Source organism: Oryctolagus cuniculus, chromosome 1 (genome assembly GCF_964237555.1).
Source record: "Oryctolagus cuniculus chromosome 1, mOryCun1.1, whole genome shotgun sequence".
NCBI classification, from domain to species: domain Eukaryota; kingdom Metazoa; phylum Chordata; class Mammalia; order Lagomorpha; family Leporidae; genus Oryctolagus; species Oryctolagus cuniculus.
The window spans coordinates 118,844,915-118,862,426 of record NC_091432.1 but is presented as its reverse complement, the minus strand read 5'-3'; the positions used below and the strand labels follow the sequence as shown (position 1 = coordinate 118,862,426).

Sequence of the window (17,512 nt, the reverse complement as noted above, 5' to 3'; positions counted from 1 at the left end):
ACCCTAGGGGCCAGCGCTGTGGCATAGTAGTAAAGCCACCACCTACTGTGCCAGCATCCCATATAGGTGCCAGTTTGACTCTTGGCTGCTCTACTTCCAAACCAGCTCTCTGCTATGGCCTGGAAAAGCAGTGGAAGATGCCCCAAGGACTTGGGCCTCTGCACCCACACTGGAGACCTGGAAGAGGCTCCAGGCTCCTAGCTTTGGATTGGTGCAGCTCCAGCCACTGTGGCCATCAGAGTGAACCAGTGGATGGAAGACCTGTCTCTCTTTCTCTCTGCCTCTCTGTAACTCTTTCAAATAAATAAATATTTAAAAAAAAAAACCTAAAAAATACTTATTATCAGCCTCTTTAAGGAGGCAACTGTCAATATTCACAAAATTAAATGAAAGAGCTGGGGCCGGCGCTGTGGTCCAGTGATTTAAAGCTCTGGCCTAAACCACCAGCATCCCATGTGGATGCCAGTTCTGGTCCTGGCTGCTGCTCTTCCAATCCAGCTCTCTGCTATGGCCTGGGAAAGTGGTGGAGGATGGCCCAGGTCCTTGGGCCCCTGCACCCACGTGGGAGGCCTGGAAAAGGTTCCTGGCTCCTGACTTCAGGTCAGCTCAGCTCCGGCCGTTGCAGCAATCTGGGGAGTGAACCTGTGTATGGAGGACCTCTCTTACCTCTCTCTTTCAAATAAATACATCTTTAAAAAAAAATGGAAGAGTTAATGTTTCTCATCCTTTTTTAGGATTTATTTATTTATCGTAAAGACAGAAGAGAGAGAGAGAGATCTTCCATCCACTGGTTCACTCCCCAAATGGCCACAATGGCCAGAGCTGGGCCAGTCCAAAGCCAGGAGTTTCATCAGGGTCTCCCATGTGGGTGCAAGGATCCAAGAACTTGGGCTATCCTCTACTGCTTTCCCAGACACGTTATCAGGAAGTTGGATCAAAGTGGAGCATCTGGGAACCTGTACGCATATGGAATGCTGGTGCTGCAAGAGCTTCACCTATTAGGTGACAGTGCCAGCCCGAGCTGCTCACCATTCTACACAAATTCCAATACCACTATAGTCTTGGTATTTACTCACTTTTCCCTTATAATATTCTGTGGCATTTTCCTCACCTGATACTAATTCAGTTATTTATTCACCAAATATTTAATTAACACCTATTATATGCCAGGTAGTGTTCTGCATACAGGATATACAAGAGTAAAAAGGAATGACAAGGTCTAAGCCTACAGTCTGGTGGAGAAATTAGAAAGTAAACAATTTCAGATAGGAATCAGTCCTATGAAGAAAACAAAATAATGTGAAAGTAACTAGGGGTGGCAGAAAATTTGGGCTGAGATTTAATGTTGCTGTATCAGTCAAACAAACTACGGAAAGGCATTCCAATAAGGAAGCAAAAGCATCACAGAGCGTGAATCGTGAGAGACAGGCAGGTTATGCTATGTTCAAGTCCAGTCTTGAAGCAATGGAAAGCCAGTAGAGGGAGGGTCACTGCCCTTGGCGGTGGGGTCGTGCTGGGCGCCGGCGCCGCAGTCATGGCAAACTTGCTTCAGATTATGCGTGACCACTGGGTTCACATACTTGTCCCTATGGGCTTTGTCTTTGGATGTTATCTAGACAGAAAGAATGATGAAAAGCTAACAGCCTTCCGGAACAAGAGTATGTTATTTAAAAGGGAATTGAGGCCTAATGAAGAAGTTACCTGGAAGTGAGGCTGCACTGAGTTATGGAGTGCTAGCGTTTTACGAGATGCAGGAGAAATAAAAACATGTTTACTATTTGAAAAAAAAAAAAAAAAAGAATTAAGATTTATTTAAACAAAAGATTACTTGAGAAGAAGGTGCACTGGGCAATGACCAGAGAAAAGGGGGAAAAACTTTAGCTTTTATTACAGAACACAGGGAAGAGACAAAGGAGCAGCAATGGAAGTGGAGGGAAGTGCACAGCTACATGTATTCTGAAAGTAGAATATTTGAGTGTTATTTCTTTGTTGAAAAGCTATTTGTTGTATGCCATAATGTATCTAGCACTACTTTCAATGCTGGGGATCCAGAACTGAAGGGACAGATAGGGTCTTTGACTTCAAGGGACTTACAGATTCCAAAGGAGTGCTGGCGCTGTGGTGCAGCGGGTTAAAGCCCCCGGCCTGCAGCACTGGCATCCCATGTGGGTGCCAGTTCAAGTCCTAGCTGCTCCATTTCCGATCCAACTCCCTGCTAACGGCCTGGGAAAGAAGATGGCCCAAGTACTTGGGCTCCTGAACCCATGTAGGAGACCCGGAGAAAGTCCCTGGCTCCAGGCTTTGGATTGGCACAGCTCCAGCCATTGCAGCCATTTGAGGAGTCAACCAGAAGATGTCACCTAACTCAAACAAATAAATCTTTAAAAAAAAAAAAAATTCCAAACAGAAACAGACACTGGACATAGAAACAAAATAAATATACTACCAACTAATAAGCATTAAAAATGACGTGAAAAGGTGATGGATGAGGATTTTTTTTAAATTAAAACAAATTTCTTAAATTTGAGAGGCAGAGGGGCTGCCACTGTGGCATAGCAGGTAAAGCTGCCACCTGCAGTGCTGGAATCCCAAGTGGGCGCCGGTTCGAGTTCCAGCTGTTCCACTTCCAGCTCTTTGCTATGACCTGGGAAAGCAGTGGAAGACGGCCCAAGTCCTTGGGCCCCTGCATATGCATGGGAGACCTGGAAGAAGCTCCTGGCTCCTGGCTTCAGATCGGTGCAGTTCCAGCCGTTACAGCCAACTGGGGAGTGCACTAGCAGATGGAAGACCTCTCTCTGTCTCTCCTCTCTGTCACTCAAGTAAAATAAATAAACCTTTTACAAAAATTTTTTTTGAGAGGCAGAGAGGTGGTGAGGGAAGGGAGTTCATCCATGATTCACTCCCCAAATGCCTGACTAGGAGCTGGTAATGCAATCCAGGTGGTTCCATATGGGTAGCAGAGAGCCAATCACTTGAGCCATCAACTGCTGCCTCCCACAATACGTACTTTGAGAAGATGAAATCAGAAGCCTGAGCCAAGAATTTAACCCGGGCACTCCAATATGGGCCATGGGCACCTAAACCAGTAGGCTAAATGTCTGCCACAGGATATTTAAGCCAGGGAAGGACTTTACAGAGATGGGGCCAGCAATGTGGTAAAGTCACCACCTGGGACACTGACATCTCATATAGATGCCAATTCAAGACCCAGCTGCTATATTTCTGATGCAGCTCCCTGCTATGTCTGGGAAAGCAGTGGAAGAAGGCCCAAGTCCTTGAGCCCTTGCACTCATGTGGGGAGACTTGGATGGAAAAAAAAAAAAATTTGAGAGGGAGAATTAAGAGATGGGGGCGGGGGGTAGGTAGAATGAATGAATCTTCCATTCACTGGTTCACTCCCCCAAACAGCCACAATGGTCAGAGCTGGGCCAATCTGAAGGGCCAGGAGCTTCTTCTGGGTCTCCACGGGTGCAGGCAGCAAAGTACTTGGGTCATCCTCCACTGTTTTCCCAGGCTCATTAGCAGGGAGCTGGATCAGAAGTGGAGCAGCCAGGACTCAAACCAGCGCCAGTCTGGGATGCCAGAGCCACAGACACCAGCTTAACCTGCTATGCCGAAGTGCTTCCCCACCCCGCTTTTTAAAGATTATTTAAAATATATTTATTTGAAAGGCAGAGTTACAGAGGAGAGAGACAGAGGTGAATAAATAAATCTTCAAAAAGATTTTAAAGAGGAAATGACATTTAAGCAGGCACCTAAAGTGAAGCACATAACAATTATTTGGAAATAAAGTACCCTAGGTAGAAGGAAAAGAAAGTGGAAAGAACCTGAAGAGGGAATGTGCTTATTTTATGAGAATGGTAAAGCCCGTATAACTAGAGCAGAATGAACAAGAAGGATAGAGGCTGATGAAGTCAAGGAGTAGTCAGAGGGTGGCCATGTAAAGCAGTAGAGGTGGGGCCAGCGCTGTGGCATAGCAGGTAAGGCCGCCGCCTGCAGTGCTGACATCCCATATGGGCGTGGGTTCAAGTCCTGGCTGCTCCATGTCTGATCCAGCTCTCTGCTATGGCCTGGGAAGGCAGTGGAGGATGGCCCAAGTGCTTGGGGCCCTGCACCCACATGGGAGACCAGGAGAAGGAACAGCTCCAGCCGTTGTAGCCATCTGGGGAACAAATCAGTGGATGGAAGACCTCTCTCTCTCTCTCTCTGCCCTGCCTCTCTGTAACTCTGCCTTTCAAATAAATAAATGAATCTTTAAAAAAAAAAAATGCTGTAGAGCTAACAGAATTTTCAATTTTCTCTTAAATGTGATGAAGTCAGAACAGAAAACAGGGCAGGGATGTCTGATTCACATTTTAGGATGATCATTCTGTTTTTCTGAAAATAAAGTTCTGAGGATAAGAAACATAAAAAGAGGCATGACACTGCCTCCAACTAGGGTAGAGGTGTGAAGAGGAATAGAAACTGTATGTATTTGTGGAACTGAACAGGCTTTGCTGAACTGAATATAGAAAATGGAAAAAAATGTGTTAAATATGATTTCTTGGGTTTTGGTTGAAGGAACTGGGGAGTAACATTTGGAGAAGGGGCAGAGGAAGAGGAGAGGAATAGGCGAGAAGATAGGAATCAAATGCTGTTTTTGGTCATGAGATGCCTTTTAAGCCTATTCAAGTAGAAATGTCAGGTAGGTTGTTGCTATAAAAGGCTAGAGCTCTGGGAAGAGGTCAAAATAAGAGAAAACTCTGGTTTTGACCATTACTATTAGTAGGCAGATAATTTTCAAGAACAAACTTTCTCCTATATTTGAGAATTTACAGCTCAATTTTTAGGAATCCCCTAAATAGTTCCAAATAAATTGAACAAGTTCAAATTTATCCCTCCTCTGGATATACTTCACTAAAACAATTTGCTAGTATATATTAATATGATCATAAAACTCTACATGCTCTTAGCTTCATATGAATATAATTTTATATTTACTTTAAAAAAATACAAACAGAAAGAAACGCAGGGCCCCAATCTAATACATTCAAAAGTTAACATAAATTTTATTACAAATACAGTTTTGTAGGTAAAGGAACCAGAAATCAAATCTATTCCTATAATAGCTTCTTTACTCTTCCTCCCTCCAGCTCTTTATAATCTAGAATCTTGTTCACCAATAAGTTCACAAAGTTAGGTATTCATTTTCCAAATAGAATTTATTTCTATATTCAAGAATTAAAATATGGCTGTGAAAGTAGGAAATCATATAGAAAAATACTTAAGATGTGCCAACAGTACTTTTTAGAGTAAAGTTAACTAAACACTAGAGTTTATGTTCAACTTCTACTTGAAAGAGCAACCAATATTTCATACATTACTAACTACACTGGAAAAAATCCCACATACTTGCAATTTTAATTGTAATTTAAAAACAGCTCTACATTAACTGGTCATGCCCTTTAAAAATATAAGTACAAATCTTGGGTATGTATTTTCTGAAGCTGGCCTCAGCACAGAATGACAAATCTACTATCCCAAAGTCACCCTAAGCTCTCACTAATCCATCCTTATAATTACATCACCATGAAAGAAATGTTACTTTCTGAATGAAACACAATGTTCTGGTAAAAACGAGATATTGTGCTTGGATAAAAGCTGATAAACTCAGGTACCCCAAAGATTTTAATCAGATAGTTTTTAAATTCTGACTCTAAACACAGCTAAAGAATTCTATCCATCCTTTTCCCAAAGTTTTACTTACAATGAAGATATACATATTATCTGTATGCCAAACATACAAAGAATCGGGTAAAGGGAAAGAGAACTCTTCAGGAACTATTTGTTTGCAGTTTGCAGAATAGAATAATCTTCTCTAGGAAGAATAATGTTAACATAGCAGCACTATATTCACGAGGAATCCCCAGAGGCAGCGGATCAATCATGTGGCAGGAAGCCAAACTTTCTGGCTGCTCACAACATCACTCAGCTTCCCTTTAATCTTCAGGAAGTGTCTCTTGAACTCCAATCCATCACCCTGTATCAGGAATAACATCCACAAATAACATCAAAAATTATGCAGTAAGATCAAACTATTTACTGGCAACTAGAGACAAACATTCTTAGATATATCCAAGCTGCAATTCCTTTCAGTTACTCTTAGGGAGACCAAATATTCCAGTAGAAAAAATGGCAACTCATATTATTCTGACTTGATTTTGTGGTCCTCACTGTTCCCACCAAACTGAACTTAAGACAACAGAAAAACTGTTATCTCACTTGTTTAGTGTTGGTACCATTAATTCATTTTCTACTGGCAGCATGGATTTGTAAACTAAAAACAAGTTACATAATTACCCTGAAGCCTTGTCAAATACTATGACAACAAAGTCAATAGATTCAGTTGTGAGAAGGATTTCATTAGGACTTCATAGCAAGCAGCTGGAAAACACAGTACTGCAACGTATCTCCACTACAGGGAATGTGAACTACCCCTTCAACCTTCGTTCTAGCTACATTGCAGCTAACTAAAAAAAAAAAAAAAAAAAGTGGGAAATTGAATCAAAAGTTTATTTTGGCATAAATTGTTTTGTCATTCTTTTATTCATAATATGAAATCTAAAAAGCAACTTGTCATAAATTTGTAAAGTATCACATAAAGAATTATTCCTTAACCATGGGGAACACATTCTATGACTCCCAGTGGATACTGGAAACTACAGATAGTATCAAATCTGACACTATATATACTACTTGTTCCTCTACATACGATAAATTTATAAGTTAAGCATAGTGAAAGTAAAAGTACTGTAGTAAAATTGCCAGCATCACTTCTGTTGTGTTTAGGGGCCACTGTTTAAGTAAAATTAGGAATTACCTGAATCCAAGCAGTATGATACCATGAGACTCAATCTGATAACCAAGTGGGTTATTGTGGACTTAAGAATAAATGACGACCACAAAGGTCTAAGACAGCTGGGATACTGTCCCACACTGGTTGCCAGTAACATGATCTTTCAACAAACTTTAAAGGTGAACTAGGAAATATTTACTGTACCATAAGATTTAAGCTGTACGTCAGCGGGCCATTGTCAAGTGATTAATGACCCCATTATTTGCCTCTCCCTGCACAGAGGTAACACATAGTATGAGAATGTAATTTACCTCCTTAATCAATAATCAAATCTGTTAACTAGTACCATATGTTCTTTGATTTTCAAAGAGATATTCTTCAATTTTCAGTGATTGATAATCACATATAAATCTATATTGTTCAAACCTGATGCAATGCACATACCCTTTAAGAAAAGTTTAAAACCTATAACCAAACTCAGGCTTGTGGGAACAGCCAACTCAGGCAAGTAACTGATTGTTTTTGAGTTTACATCCTCAGTTGGATTAGCTAAATAAACTTTAACTTTGATTACTTCAGTTAACATTACTAAATAAGTAACAGGCAGGTGGCATATACAGTGTGAATTCATTAAACAAAAGCATGATTCATATCCCAGGTAAGATGGAGTGGGATGACACAAGATCTCATTGTGCTACTCAGATGTCTGTATATTTAAAACTTATCAGCTGCTTATTTCTGGAATTTTCTATTTAATATTTCTGAACTATGGTTGAGAGTAGATAACTGAAAACATAAAGTGAAAATGGATAAAGGGACACTAATGTAACCAAATAAAATGCCATTAAAACTTACCAATTTAAAAATATTTTCAGAATAATATAATGAAACATATTAAAAAATACCTTACCTTAGAAAGTCGGAAGTCAACCAATATCTTCTCATCCATTTCTACCAAATTCACTTTGAAAATCAGTTTATTGTTTCTCCTGTCAGTAGTCGATACAGTAACCTAGGTCAAAGAAAAAAAAGTAAAGCCAGATATGAGAGTAAAGAATACTCTTAACAAAAACTGTATTCTCAAGTCAGTAACACTTCGGGGATAAAAATTTGTAGGTTACTTCCATAACAAGAGTAGTAGTAAGTGTGCTGAAAATCTCACTCAATCCAGGATTTTTCTCTGGGTGCCATGTGTTCAACCCCAAACAACTTGTAAATAGAGTACAGTTCCATTAGAAGAAACTGAATCTATGTGAAATCTTAGCACCAAAAGAATCAGCATTTTATCAAAATGTAACCGAAAGAAGAAACAAAGAAAATAAAAATATAAGGGACCAGCACTGTGGTGCAGCAGGTTAAGCGTCAGCCTATGACGCCAGCATCCCATATAGGTGCTCATTCAACTCCCAGCTGCTCCACTTCCAATCCAGCTCTCTGCTAATGCACCTGGGAAAGAGAGGAGGGTGGCTCTAAGTGCTTGGGGGCCCCTACACCCACATAGGAGACCACGAAGAAGTTCCTGGCTCCCAGCTTCAGCCTGGCCCAGCACCAGCCTTTGCAGCCATTTGAAAAGTGACCCAGCGGATGGAAGATTTCTCTCTCTTAGCTCTGCCTTTCAAATTAATAAAATAAATCTTAAAAGGAAGGAAAAAAAAAAAAGAGAGGGAGTGAACTAGCAGAACTAGCAGATGGAAGATCTCTTTCTGTGTATGTCTCCTCTCTCTGATACTCTGCATTTCAAATAAATAAATAAATCTTTAAAAAAAAAAAACCTGAAAACAAAAAAATGCAAAAATACAAAATTTAAGGACTAAAAAAGACTTAAGACATGTAGAAAACAAACTGTTTCTTATAACCATCATGGAAGTAAACAAATTAAATTCTCCAATTAAAAGGCAGAGATCGGGGCGAGTGTTTGCCTAGCTAACAGAGTACTTGGGTTCGATACACCACTCTGCTCCTTACCTCAGTTTCCTCGCAGACCCTGGGAAGGAGCAGTGATGCTCAAGTGACTGGGTTCCTTCCACTCACACAGAAGACTTAGACTGAATTCCTGGCTCTGGGCTTCGCCCCAGCCTGAGGCTCTTGGGAAGTAAGCCAATAGATGGGAGTTTTCTCTATCTCCCTCTCTAATAAATAACTTTTAAATCATTAAAAATAATTTGAAAAGCAGAAAGTGGCAGAAAAAACATAATCCAATTATATGCTGCCTACATTCATTTTAGATTTAGAAAAAGACTGAAAGTAAATGGAAGGAAAACAGTCCACATAAACAAAAAAGGGAACTAGTATGGCTATACTAGTATCAAACAAAATTGACTAATAAAATTTGTTGAGGCAAAAAGGACATTACGCAATATTAAAAGAATCAATACATCAAGAAGACTGAGCAATTATAAACACATATCCATACATAAATAACAAATGAACACTTAAATGAGACCAAACTGAGAGGATTAGAGTAAGAAATAGTGAGTTCAGCAATAATAGCTTAAGACTTCAATACTACTTTATCAATAAGGAATATAAAATATGAGAAAAAAGATAAACAAGGAAATAAGACATCTGAGGAATAATATGAAGCAGCTGGACATAACACATATATAACACAGTAACAACCGCAGAATACACATGTTTCTTCAGTGTACCTGGGATACTCTCCAGTATAGACCTTATGTTAGGCAAAAAAAACCCCAGTCTCAAAAAATTGTAAAAGACTAAAAACATACAAAATATGTTTTTTGATCTCAATGGAATGCAATCACAAACCGGTAACACAAGGAACTTTGGAAAATTAACAAATGCGGAAATTAAACCACATACCTAAGTAAGTAATGAGTCAAGGAAGAAATCACAAGAAAATCAGAAAATATTTTGATAAGAGGGCAGCGCTGTGGAGCAGTGGGTTAAGCCACTGCTTGCAGCACCGGAATCTCATGCCAGTTCCAGTCCCAGCTGCTCCACTTCCAATCCAGCTCCTTGCTAATGGACCTGGGAAAGCAGCAGAAGATGGCCTAAGCACTTGGGTCTCTGTACTCACGTGGGAGACCCAGATGAAGCTCCTGGCTTTGGCCTGGCCCACCACTGGCTGTTACAGCCAACTGGGGAGTGAACCAACAGATGGAGGATCTCTATCTGCCTCTGCCTCTCAAAAAATTAAATAAATCTTTAAAAAAAAAAAAAAACCTTTGATACACTGATAGAGATGAAAATGAAAACATGACATACCAAACTGAGGGAAAGAGCAGTGTTCAGAGGTAAATTAATTAATTACTATAAGCATTTACATTACAAGAATGATGTAGAGCAACAGGAATTTTCACTCATTGTTATTGCTCAATAGCACAGCTACTTTGGGGAATGGTTTGTTAATTTCTCATTAATTATACTCTTACCACTTGCTCCATGAACTGTGCTCCTTGACATATACTTAAAGAAATGAAAACTTACGTCCTCAGAAATATGCACTTTGCTTACAGCAGCTTTATTTATAACTACCAAAACTTGGAAGTAAGCACAATATTCTTTGGTAGCTAAGTGTATGAAAAAACAAACAAAAAATCATAGCACACCAGGCAATGAAACAATATTCAGCACTAAAAAAAGACAGGAGCTATCAAGCCATGAAAGACATGGAAGAACTACAATGCATATTACTCAGTAAAAGGAGCCAGTCTGAAAAGCCTACATACTCAGTGATTCCAACTCTATCTAACACATTACAGAAAGACAAAGCTATGGAGACAGTGAAAAGAGCAGTGCTGCCAAGAGCTGGGGGTGGAGAAGAAGAATAGATGGAGCAAAAAGGATTTTTTGGACAGTAAGCTACTCTGTATGTTAATATAATGGTGGATATGTCAGTATGCATTTGTCCAGGCGAACAGAACACACAAGAATGAATCCTATCATAAACAAGGGACTTTGAGTGATAATGATGTGTCCATTTAGGCTCATCATTTGTAACAAGTGTACCACTCTGATGGGTAACAATAATGGTGGAGGTGATATATTAAAAGGAGCAGGAGTATACAGGCAATCTGCCCTGAAAAACAGAACCTATTTTAAAGAAATAATCTCCAATCAATAACCAATTAAAGCAATCACACAAGAAAACAGAAGAACAAGCTAAATCCAAATGAGGGAAATAATAAAAAAACAATAAAGATAGAGAGATAAAGAACAGAAAAAAAAAAATCAATGAAGCCACAAGTCAGTTCTTTGAAAAGATCAACATAATTGATTAGTCTTGAGCCAGAGCATGCAAAAAACCCAAGGCCTGGGGGCCCTGCACCGCAGGCAGGATTCCCAGAAGCTCCTGGCTTTGGATCTGCCGAGCTCTCGCCGTTGTGGCCATTTAGGGAGTGAACCAGCAGACAGAAGATCTCTCTCTTTCTCTCTGTAACTCTGCTTTTCAAATAAGTAAACAAATCTTTAAAAAATATATATTTATTACCAGAATTGACTCAAGAATAGAAAACCTGAACATATCTATTGTAAGACATTGGGTCATTAATCAAAAGATAATATTCTAAAAATTTATTTGAAAGAGCAACAGAGAGAGAGAGAGAAAGCCAAGACACTTCAAGACTGTCTACCTATTGGTTCACTCCCCAATCACCCACAACAGCTGGGGCTGGACTGGGCCAGGCCGAAGCCAGGAACCTAGAATACTATCTGAATCTCCCATGTGTATTGCAGGAGCCATCATCTCTTGTCTTCCAGGAGCATTAGCAGGAAGCTAGATGGGAAGCAGAGGAGCCAACTGTTGAACCAGCCACTCTGATATGGCACAGGGGTATCCCAGGAGGTGGTTTGACCCGCTTCACAACAAAGCACACCCTCAGTATTCATAAAATTTCCAAAGGGCAGGCATCTTGATACAGCAGATTGCTGTTACTTGAAACACCCACTATCTGATATTAGAGTACTAATTCAAGTCCCGGCTACATCATACTTCCAATCCAGCTTCCTGCTAATTTATCTGAGAGGCAGCAGATGATGACTCAAGTATTTGGTTTCCTGCCAGCCATGTGGGAGACCAAGATGGAGCTTCTGGCTCTTGGCATCAGCCTAGCCTTGCCTGTCAGTTGCAGACATTTGGGAAGGAACCAATGGATAGAAACCAATTCACTCTCTCTCTACTTCCTCCTTTCAAATAAATCTTAAAAACCAAATCAAACAAAACAAAAAACTCTAAGATAGATATTTAGGTAACTACATACTTAGATACCCTTATCATTAATTTTTTTCCCTAGAATTAGATGGTTTCATTCAGCCAAATATTTATATAGAATTAACATCAATGTTTAAACTTTTCCAAAAAACAGAAGAGACTCCCTAACTTATCTAATATTACACTGATATCAAAGCCAAAGACATCACATGAAAAGTACAGATGAAAATCTCTTATGAATATAAAGTAAATACTCAAGTAAATACTAGCAAATTGAACTCAGCAACATAATGAAAGGATTATACACTGTGAGCAAGTCCAGGAATACAAGGTTTGCTCAAAATACAAAAAGCAATATATATTAACTGGGGAGAAACTCATATGCTCATCTCAAATGATGCAAAAAAAAAAAAAAAAAATTGACAAAATTCAACATCCTTCCATGATAAAAACACTCAATAAACCAGGAAGAGAAAGGACCTTCCTCAAACTGATGAAGAACACCCATGAAAAACCCAGCTGGAGAAAAGGAAACCTTAACATACTGCTGGGGGAGTGCAAATTAGCAGTCACTATGGGAAACAGAATAGAATTCTCTTTAAAAACTAAAAATAGATCTACCATATGACCCAGCTACCCAGCTTCAGGAAAAATAGCCAAAGGAAATGAAGTCAGCATATCAAAGAAGTACCTGTACTCCCATGGTTACTAGAGCACTATTCAAAATACTATCAAGATATAGAATCTGGGGCCGGTGCTGTGGTGCAGCAGGTCAACACCCTGGTCTGGAGCACCGGCATCCCATATGGGTGCCAGTTCGAGACCCAGCTACCCCACTTCCGATCCAGCTCTCTGCTGTGGCCCAGGAAAGCAGTAGAAAATGGCCCAGGTCCTTGGGCCCCTGCACACACATGGGAGACCTGGAGGAAGCTCCTGGCTCTTGGATTCGGATCGGCGCAGCTCTGGCCATTGCGGCCAATTGGGGAGTGAACCATTGGATGGAAGACCTCTCTCTCTCTCCCTCTCTGCCTCTCCCTTCTCTGTGTAACTCTGACATGCAAATAAATAAATCTTAAAAAAAAAAAAAAAAAAAAGATATGGAATCAACCTAGATGTCCAGTAATAAGACAAATGGGTAAATAAATGTGGTACACACTCACACACACACACACACACATAAATGGAGTATTAGCTATAAAAAATGAAATCCTGGCAATTGCAACAAAATGGATGGAGCTGGAAATCATGCTTAGTAAAGTAAGTCCCACACAGAGAAATGTGTTTTCTCTCATATGGAAGTTTAAAAAAGTGCGTGTGTTGTGTGTTAGTTAAAAAAAAGTGGATGCTATATAATTTGGTATATATTTATAAATGTTGTCTTCACTGAATTATACCCCTTACATAATAACATACCCTTCTTTCCTTTGTCTTCAATTCTAAGTTGTGTGATGTTAGTATATCCACCCCTACTTTCTTTGTAGTTGTGTCTCCCTGGTATATATTTAACTCTCACGTTTTCCAAACCTTTGTGTTTAGCTGCATCTCTTAATAGCATACAGCTGGGTTTGCTCTGTGATCTATTCTGAAAACCATTTTCTCTTAATCAAGATTTATGTTTAAAAAAAAGGCAAAATCCACATCTAAAATCACACTTAATAGTCAAAATTGGGGCTGGCACTGTGGCAAAGCAGGTAAAGTCGCCTCCTGCAATGTCTGCATCCCATATAGGCACTGGTTCGAGCCCCAGCTGCTCCTCTTCCAATCCAGCTCTCTGCTGTGGCCTAAGAAAGCAGCAGAATATGGCCCAAGTCCTTGGGCCCCTGCACCCACGAGGGAGACTCAGAAGAAGTTCCTGGTTTCAGATTGCCTCAGCTCCAGCAGTTGCAGCCAATGGGGAGTGAACCAGTAGATGGAAGACCTCTCTCTCTGCCTCTCCTTCTCTCTCTCTGTGTAACTCTGACTTTCAAATAAATAAATAAATCTTTACCAAAAAAATAGTCAAAAACTAAGTTTTTCCCTATAATCAGAAACAATTCAAATGTTCATCAACAGATGAGCGGATAAACAATATGCATTACAGCCGCACAATGGAATATCACTCAGCCATAAAAAGGAATAAAGTACTGACACATGCTACAACATGGATGAACCTTGAAAATATGCTAAATCAAAGAAGACAGGTCCAGAAAAGGCAATCCTTACAGAAAGTGGATTGGCGGATACTGAGGGTGGAGAATGGGGGAATGACTGCTTAGTGGCACAATTTGCTTCTGTGGGGATGGATGTTCTAAAATTAGGGATGATGGCTGCACAACCTTGTGAATATACTAAAAATCACTGAATTGTACACTTTAAAATAGTTAAAAGTAATGAATTTTGTGTTATGCAAATTTAATCTCTATTAATCTATGTTTTTTTAAAAAGGTGAATCATCTATATAGGTGACAAAAAAATGAGGCTGGTCTCAGATTTCTACACAGTAACATTTCCCCCTAATTTTTAATTTTGAAAACTTACAAATCTACCAAAATACCAAAATACTAAAACAATGTACCCTTCATGTGCCTTACCTACCCAGTTATACTTAAGTTTACTGGTCTTTCCTCGTGTTTCTCTAATGTATAGTTATTTGCCCTTTAATTTTTCAAAAACTAAGTTGCAGACACCACTTTGTTTCACCTTTACTTCAATGTATCTTTCCTGCAGTCCTGTTTCATCACACCACCAAAATCCGACAGCTCAGATTTTGATTTTGTGTCAAAATCTGACACACTCTGACAGGTCAACATTATCTAACATACAGTCCATATTCAAATTTCCCAAATAATTCAAATGATGTTTAATTATTGTTGTAGTTTTTAAGATTTTATTTATTTATTTTAGTGGTAGGGCCACAGCCAGAGAGAGGGAGAGACAGAAAGGTCCTCCAACCACTGGTTCACTCTCCAAATGGCTGCAATGACCAGAGCTGGGCCAGTCTGAAGCCTGGAGCCAAGAGTTTCCTCTGGGTCGCCCATGCGAGCACATGAGCCCAAGCACTTTGGCCATCCTCCACTGCTTTCCTAGGCCGTAGCAGAGCGCTGTATCAGAAGAGGAACAGCCGAGACACGAACCTGCACCCATACTGGATGCTGGTGCAGGAGGCAGAGGCACAGCCTACTATGCCATAGCGCCGGCCCCCTAATGACATTTTTTACGGTGTTTGCTGTTGTTGCTGTTTTGATCTACAATCTAGTAAAGGCCCTGTACTGCACTTAGTTATCAGAACTCTTCGGTTTCCTTTAATACTGAATAGTCCCTTCTTTTACGACACTGACATTTTTCTGAAAAGCCAAAAGACCTATTAGAATACTGTAACTATGCTATAGTAATAGAATCAACAAAAAATGATAGGTGTGCTCAATGATGGGAGAAAGTATAGAACTGCCAATTTCTCCTTCATAGAAGGGAGTAAATTATTAATGATTATAAGTATATAGTTCTTAAGAAAAGGACTCCAGCTACTTATTTTTAATAACCTAAGTGAGGTCTTTTAAAAAGTATTATTTTTTGTTTCAAACTGTATTTATTTACTTATTCGAGAGGCAGAGAGACAGATGTCTTAAACTTGTGAGTAAGAAGAGGCAGAGAGACAGACGGAGAGCAGAAAGCTCCTATCCACTGACTCACTCCCAAGTGCCTGCTACAGGCATGCCAAAGGCCAGAGCCAAAGAAGGAAACTGGAAATTCAATCCAAGTCTTCCACATGGGTGGCAGGAACCCAACGACCTGAACCACTGCTGTCTCTAAAGGTCCACCTTAGCAAGAAGCTGAAATCAGGAACTAGAGCTGGGCATTGAACTCAGATATTCTGAACATGGGATGCAGGCAACTTATCATTAGGCCAAATGCCCACCCCAAGAAATATTATTTCTTAAGAAACATTTACTTAAATCCTAATTGTAATTGTTTCTTTTTCATAGTAAACTGATTACTTTCTATTTTTTTTTTTTTTTTTTTTTGACAGGCAGAGTGGACAGTGAGAGAGAGAGACAGAGAGAAAGGTCTTCCTTTGCCGTTGGTTCACCCTCCAATGGCCGCCGCGGCTGGCGCACTGCGGCCGGCGCACCGCGCCGATCCGATGGCAGGAGCCAGGAGCCAGGTGCTTTTCCTGGTCTCCCATGGGGTGCAGGGCCCAAGCACCTGGGCCATCCTCCACTGCACTCCCTGGCCACAGCAGAGGGCTGGCCTGGAAGAGGGGCAACCGGGACAGAATCCGGCGCCCCGACCGGGACTAGAACCCGGTGTGCCAGCGCCGCTAGGTGGAGGATTAGCCTAGTGAGCCGCGGCGCCGGCTACTTTCTATTTCTAAAATATACTGATAGTAACAGCTTTTATTCAAATACTTAAATTTTCTGCAGAAAATGACGTGACGAAAATCAACAAAATATACCTGATTCATACAACTCTTCTTCCACTGATAGCCCAACTTCTCACAGGTCTCCTTCAAGCACTGATAAGATTTGTCTGCATCCAGTTTAGTAAAGAATCTCGTCATTCTTTTGACCAAGCGTTGCCAGGGATTCTACATGACAATCAAAGGAAAGCTGAATAAATCTACTAGAACCAAAAGCAGTCATATAACTATTTAGTCTTTTCTGTGACTCAAGATTCTTTTTCATGAAAGTCTCCTCTAATTCTTTTTCCTTGTCAAAAAATACATATGAATTAAAAGTATTAACACTATACACCTAATAAACATTCAAAAAAGATGCTAAGACAATAAAAAATAAGAGCTGCTATGATTTATCTGAAAAATTAATTCTTACCTGTGAGGATCCTGGGGTGCCAAGTAATTGACTATTCAAAAGCATATGATCAGGACAGGTGGGCTGGGAAAAACTGATCCCTTGTACCAGTTTATCAATGTATGAAGGACTGGTGTCCCATAAGGAGAGTCCTGTCCGTGGCTCTGGTTGAGAACTGGAATATTTCACATTTTCTTCACTGAGGTATTAAGACAGAGGGGGGAAAATATATCTTTAAATAAAATATGCCAGGCCTTTCCTTCTATCCCACAACCATTCTCACACTTTTTTTAAGACTATGTTTTGTTATTTTAAAAATATATAAACACATAAAAATATATACATGCATTATTCTTCATAAAGAATACCACATTCAACAACTACTTAATCTTATTTAGTCTCACCTCGAAGTACTGTTTACCAGAGAGAAGTCCAAATTGGATTGAATATGCTTAGAAAATCCACCAGGAGACTCTGATACACCACCTGAAGTGGCTCGGGGTCTCTTCGCCCCTAAAAACAGAAAACAAATACAAATGCTTTCAAGTCTTCTATGTAGGTATCTTTTTTTTTTTTTTTTTTTTACAGGCAGAGTGGACAGTGAAAGAGAGAGACAGAGAGAAAGGTCTTCCTTTTGCCATTGGTTCACCCTCCAATGGCCGCTGCGGCCGGCGCACCACGCCTATCCGAAGGCAGGAGCCAGGTGCCTCTCCTGGT

The 17,512-nt window shown here is 40.1% G+C and overlaps 2 protein-coding genes across 5 annotated transcripts in view; one reads left to right on the top strand and one right to left on the bottom strand.

Annotated features, from left to right (window-relative positions):
* Nucleotides 1–1,484: 1,484 nt before the first annotated feature.
* Nucleotides 1,485–17,512, bottom strand: part of CHEK1 (checkpoint kinase 1) — a 34,110-nt gene continuing 18,082 nt past the window's right edge. For all 4 annotated transcript variants that reach the window (XM_008259670.4, XM_051848229.2, XM_051848218.2 and 1 more), the window contains exons 9-13: nt 17,200–17,308; nt 16,817–16,994; nt 16,441–16,572; nt 7,746–7,847; nt 1,485–6,019 (exon numbers count right to left, since the gene is read on the bottom strand). In XM_008259670.4, coding sequence (XP_008257892.1) covers nt 5,924–6,019; nt 7,746–7,847; nt 16,441–16,572; nt 16,817–16,994; nt 17,200–17,308 — 617 coding nt within the window. In that variant the 3' untranslated portion in view covers nt 1,485–5,923. The remainder of the gene's footprint in view (nt 6,020–7,745; nt 7,848–16,440; nt 16,573–16,816; nt 16,995–17,199; nt 17,309–17,512) is intronic.
* LOC103348994 (NADH dehydrogenase [ubiquinone] 1 beta subcomplex subunit 1) lies at nt 1,535–1,711 on the top strand. The gene has a single exon (XM_008259659.4). The coding sequence runs from the start codon at nt 1,535–1,537 to the stop codon at nt 1,709–1,711; it is 177 nt and encodes a 58-aa protein (XP_008257881.1).

Coding starts and splice junctions, on each gene's coding strand:
- LOC103348994 (XM_008259659.4), top strand. CDS start 1,535: ATGGCAAACTTGCTTCAGATTATGCGTGACCACTGGGTTCACATACTT.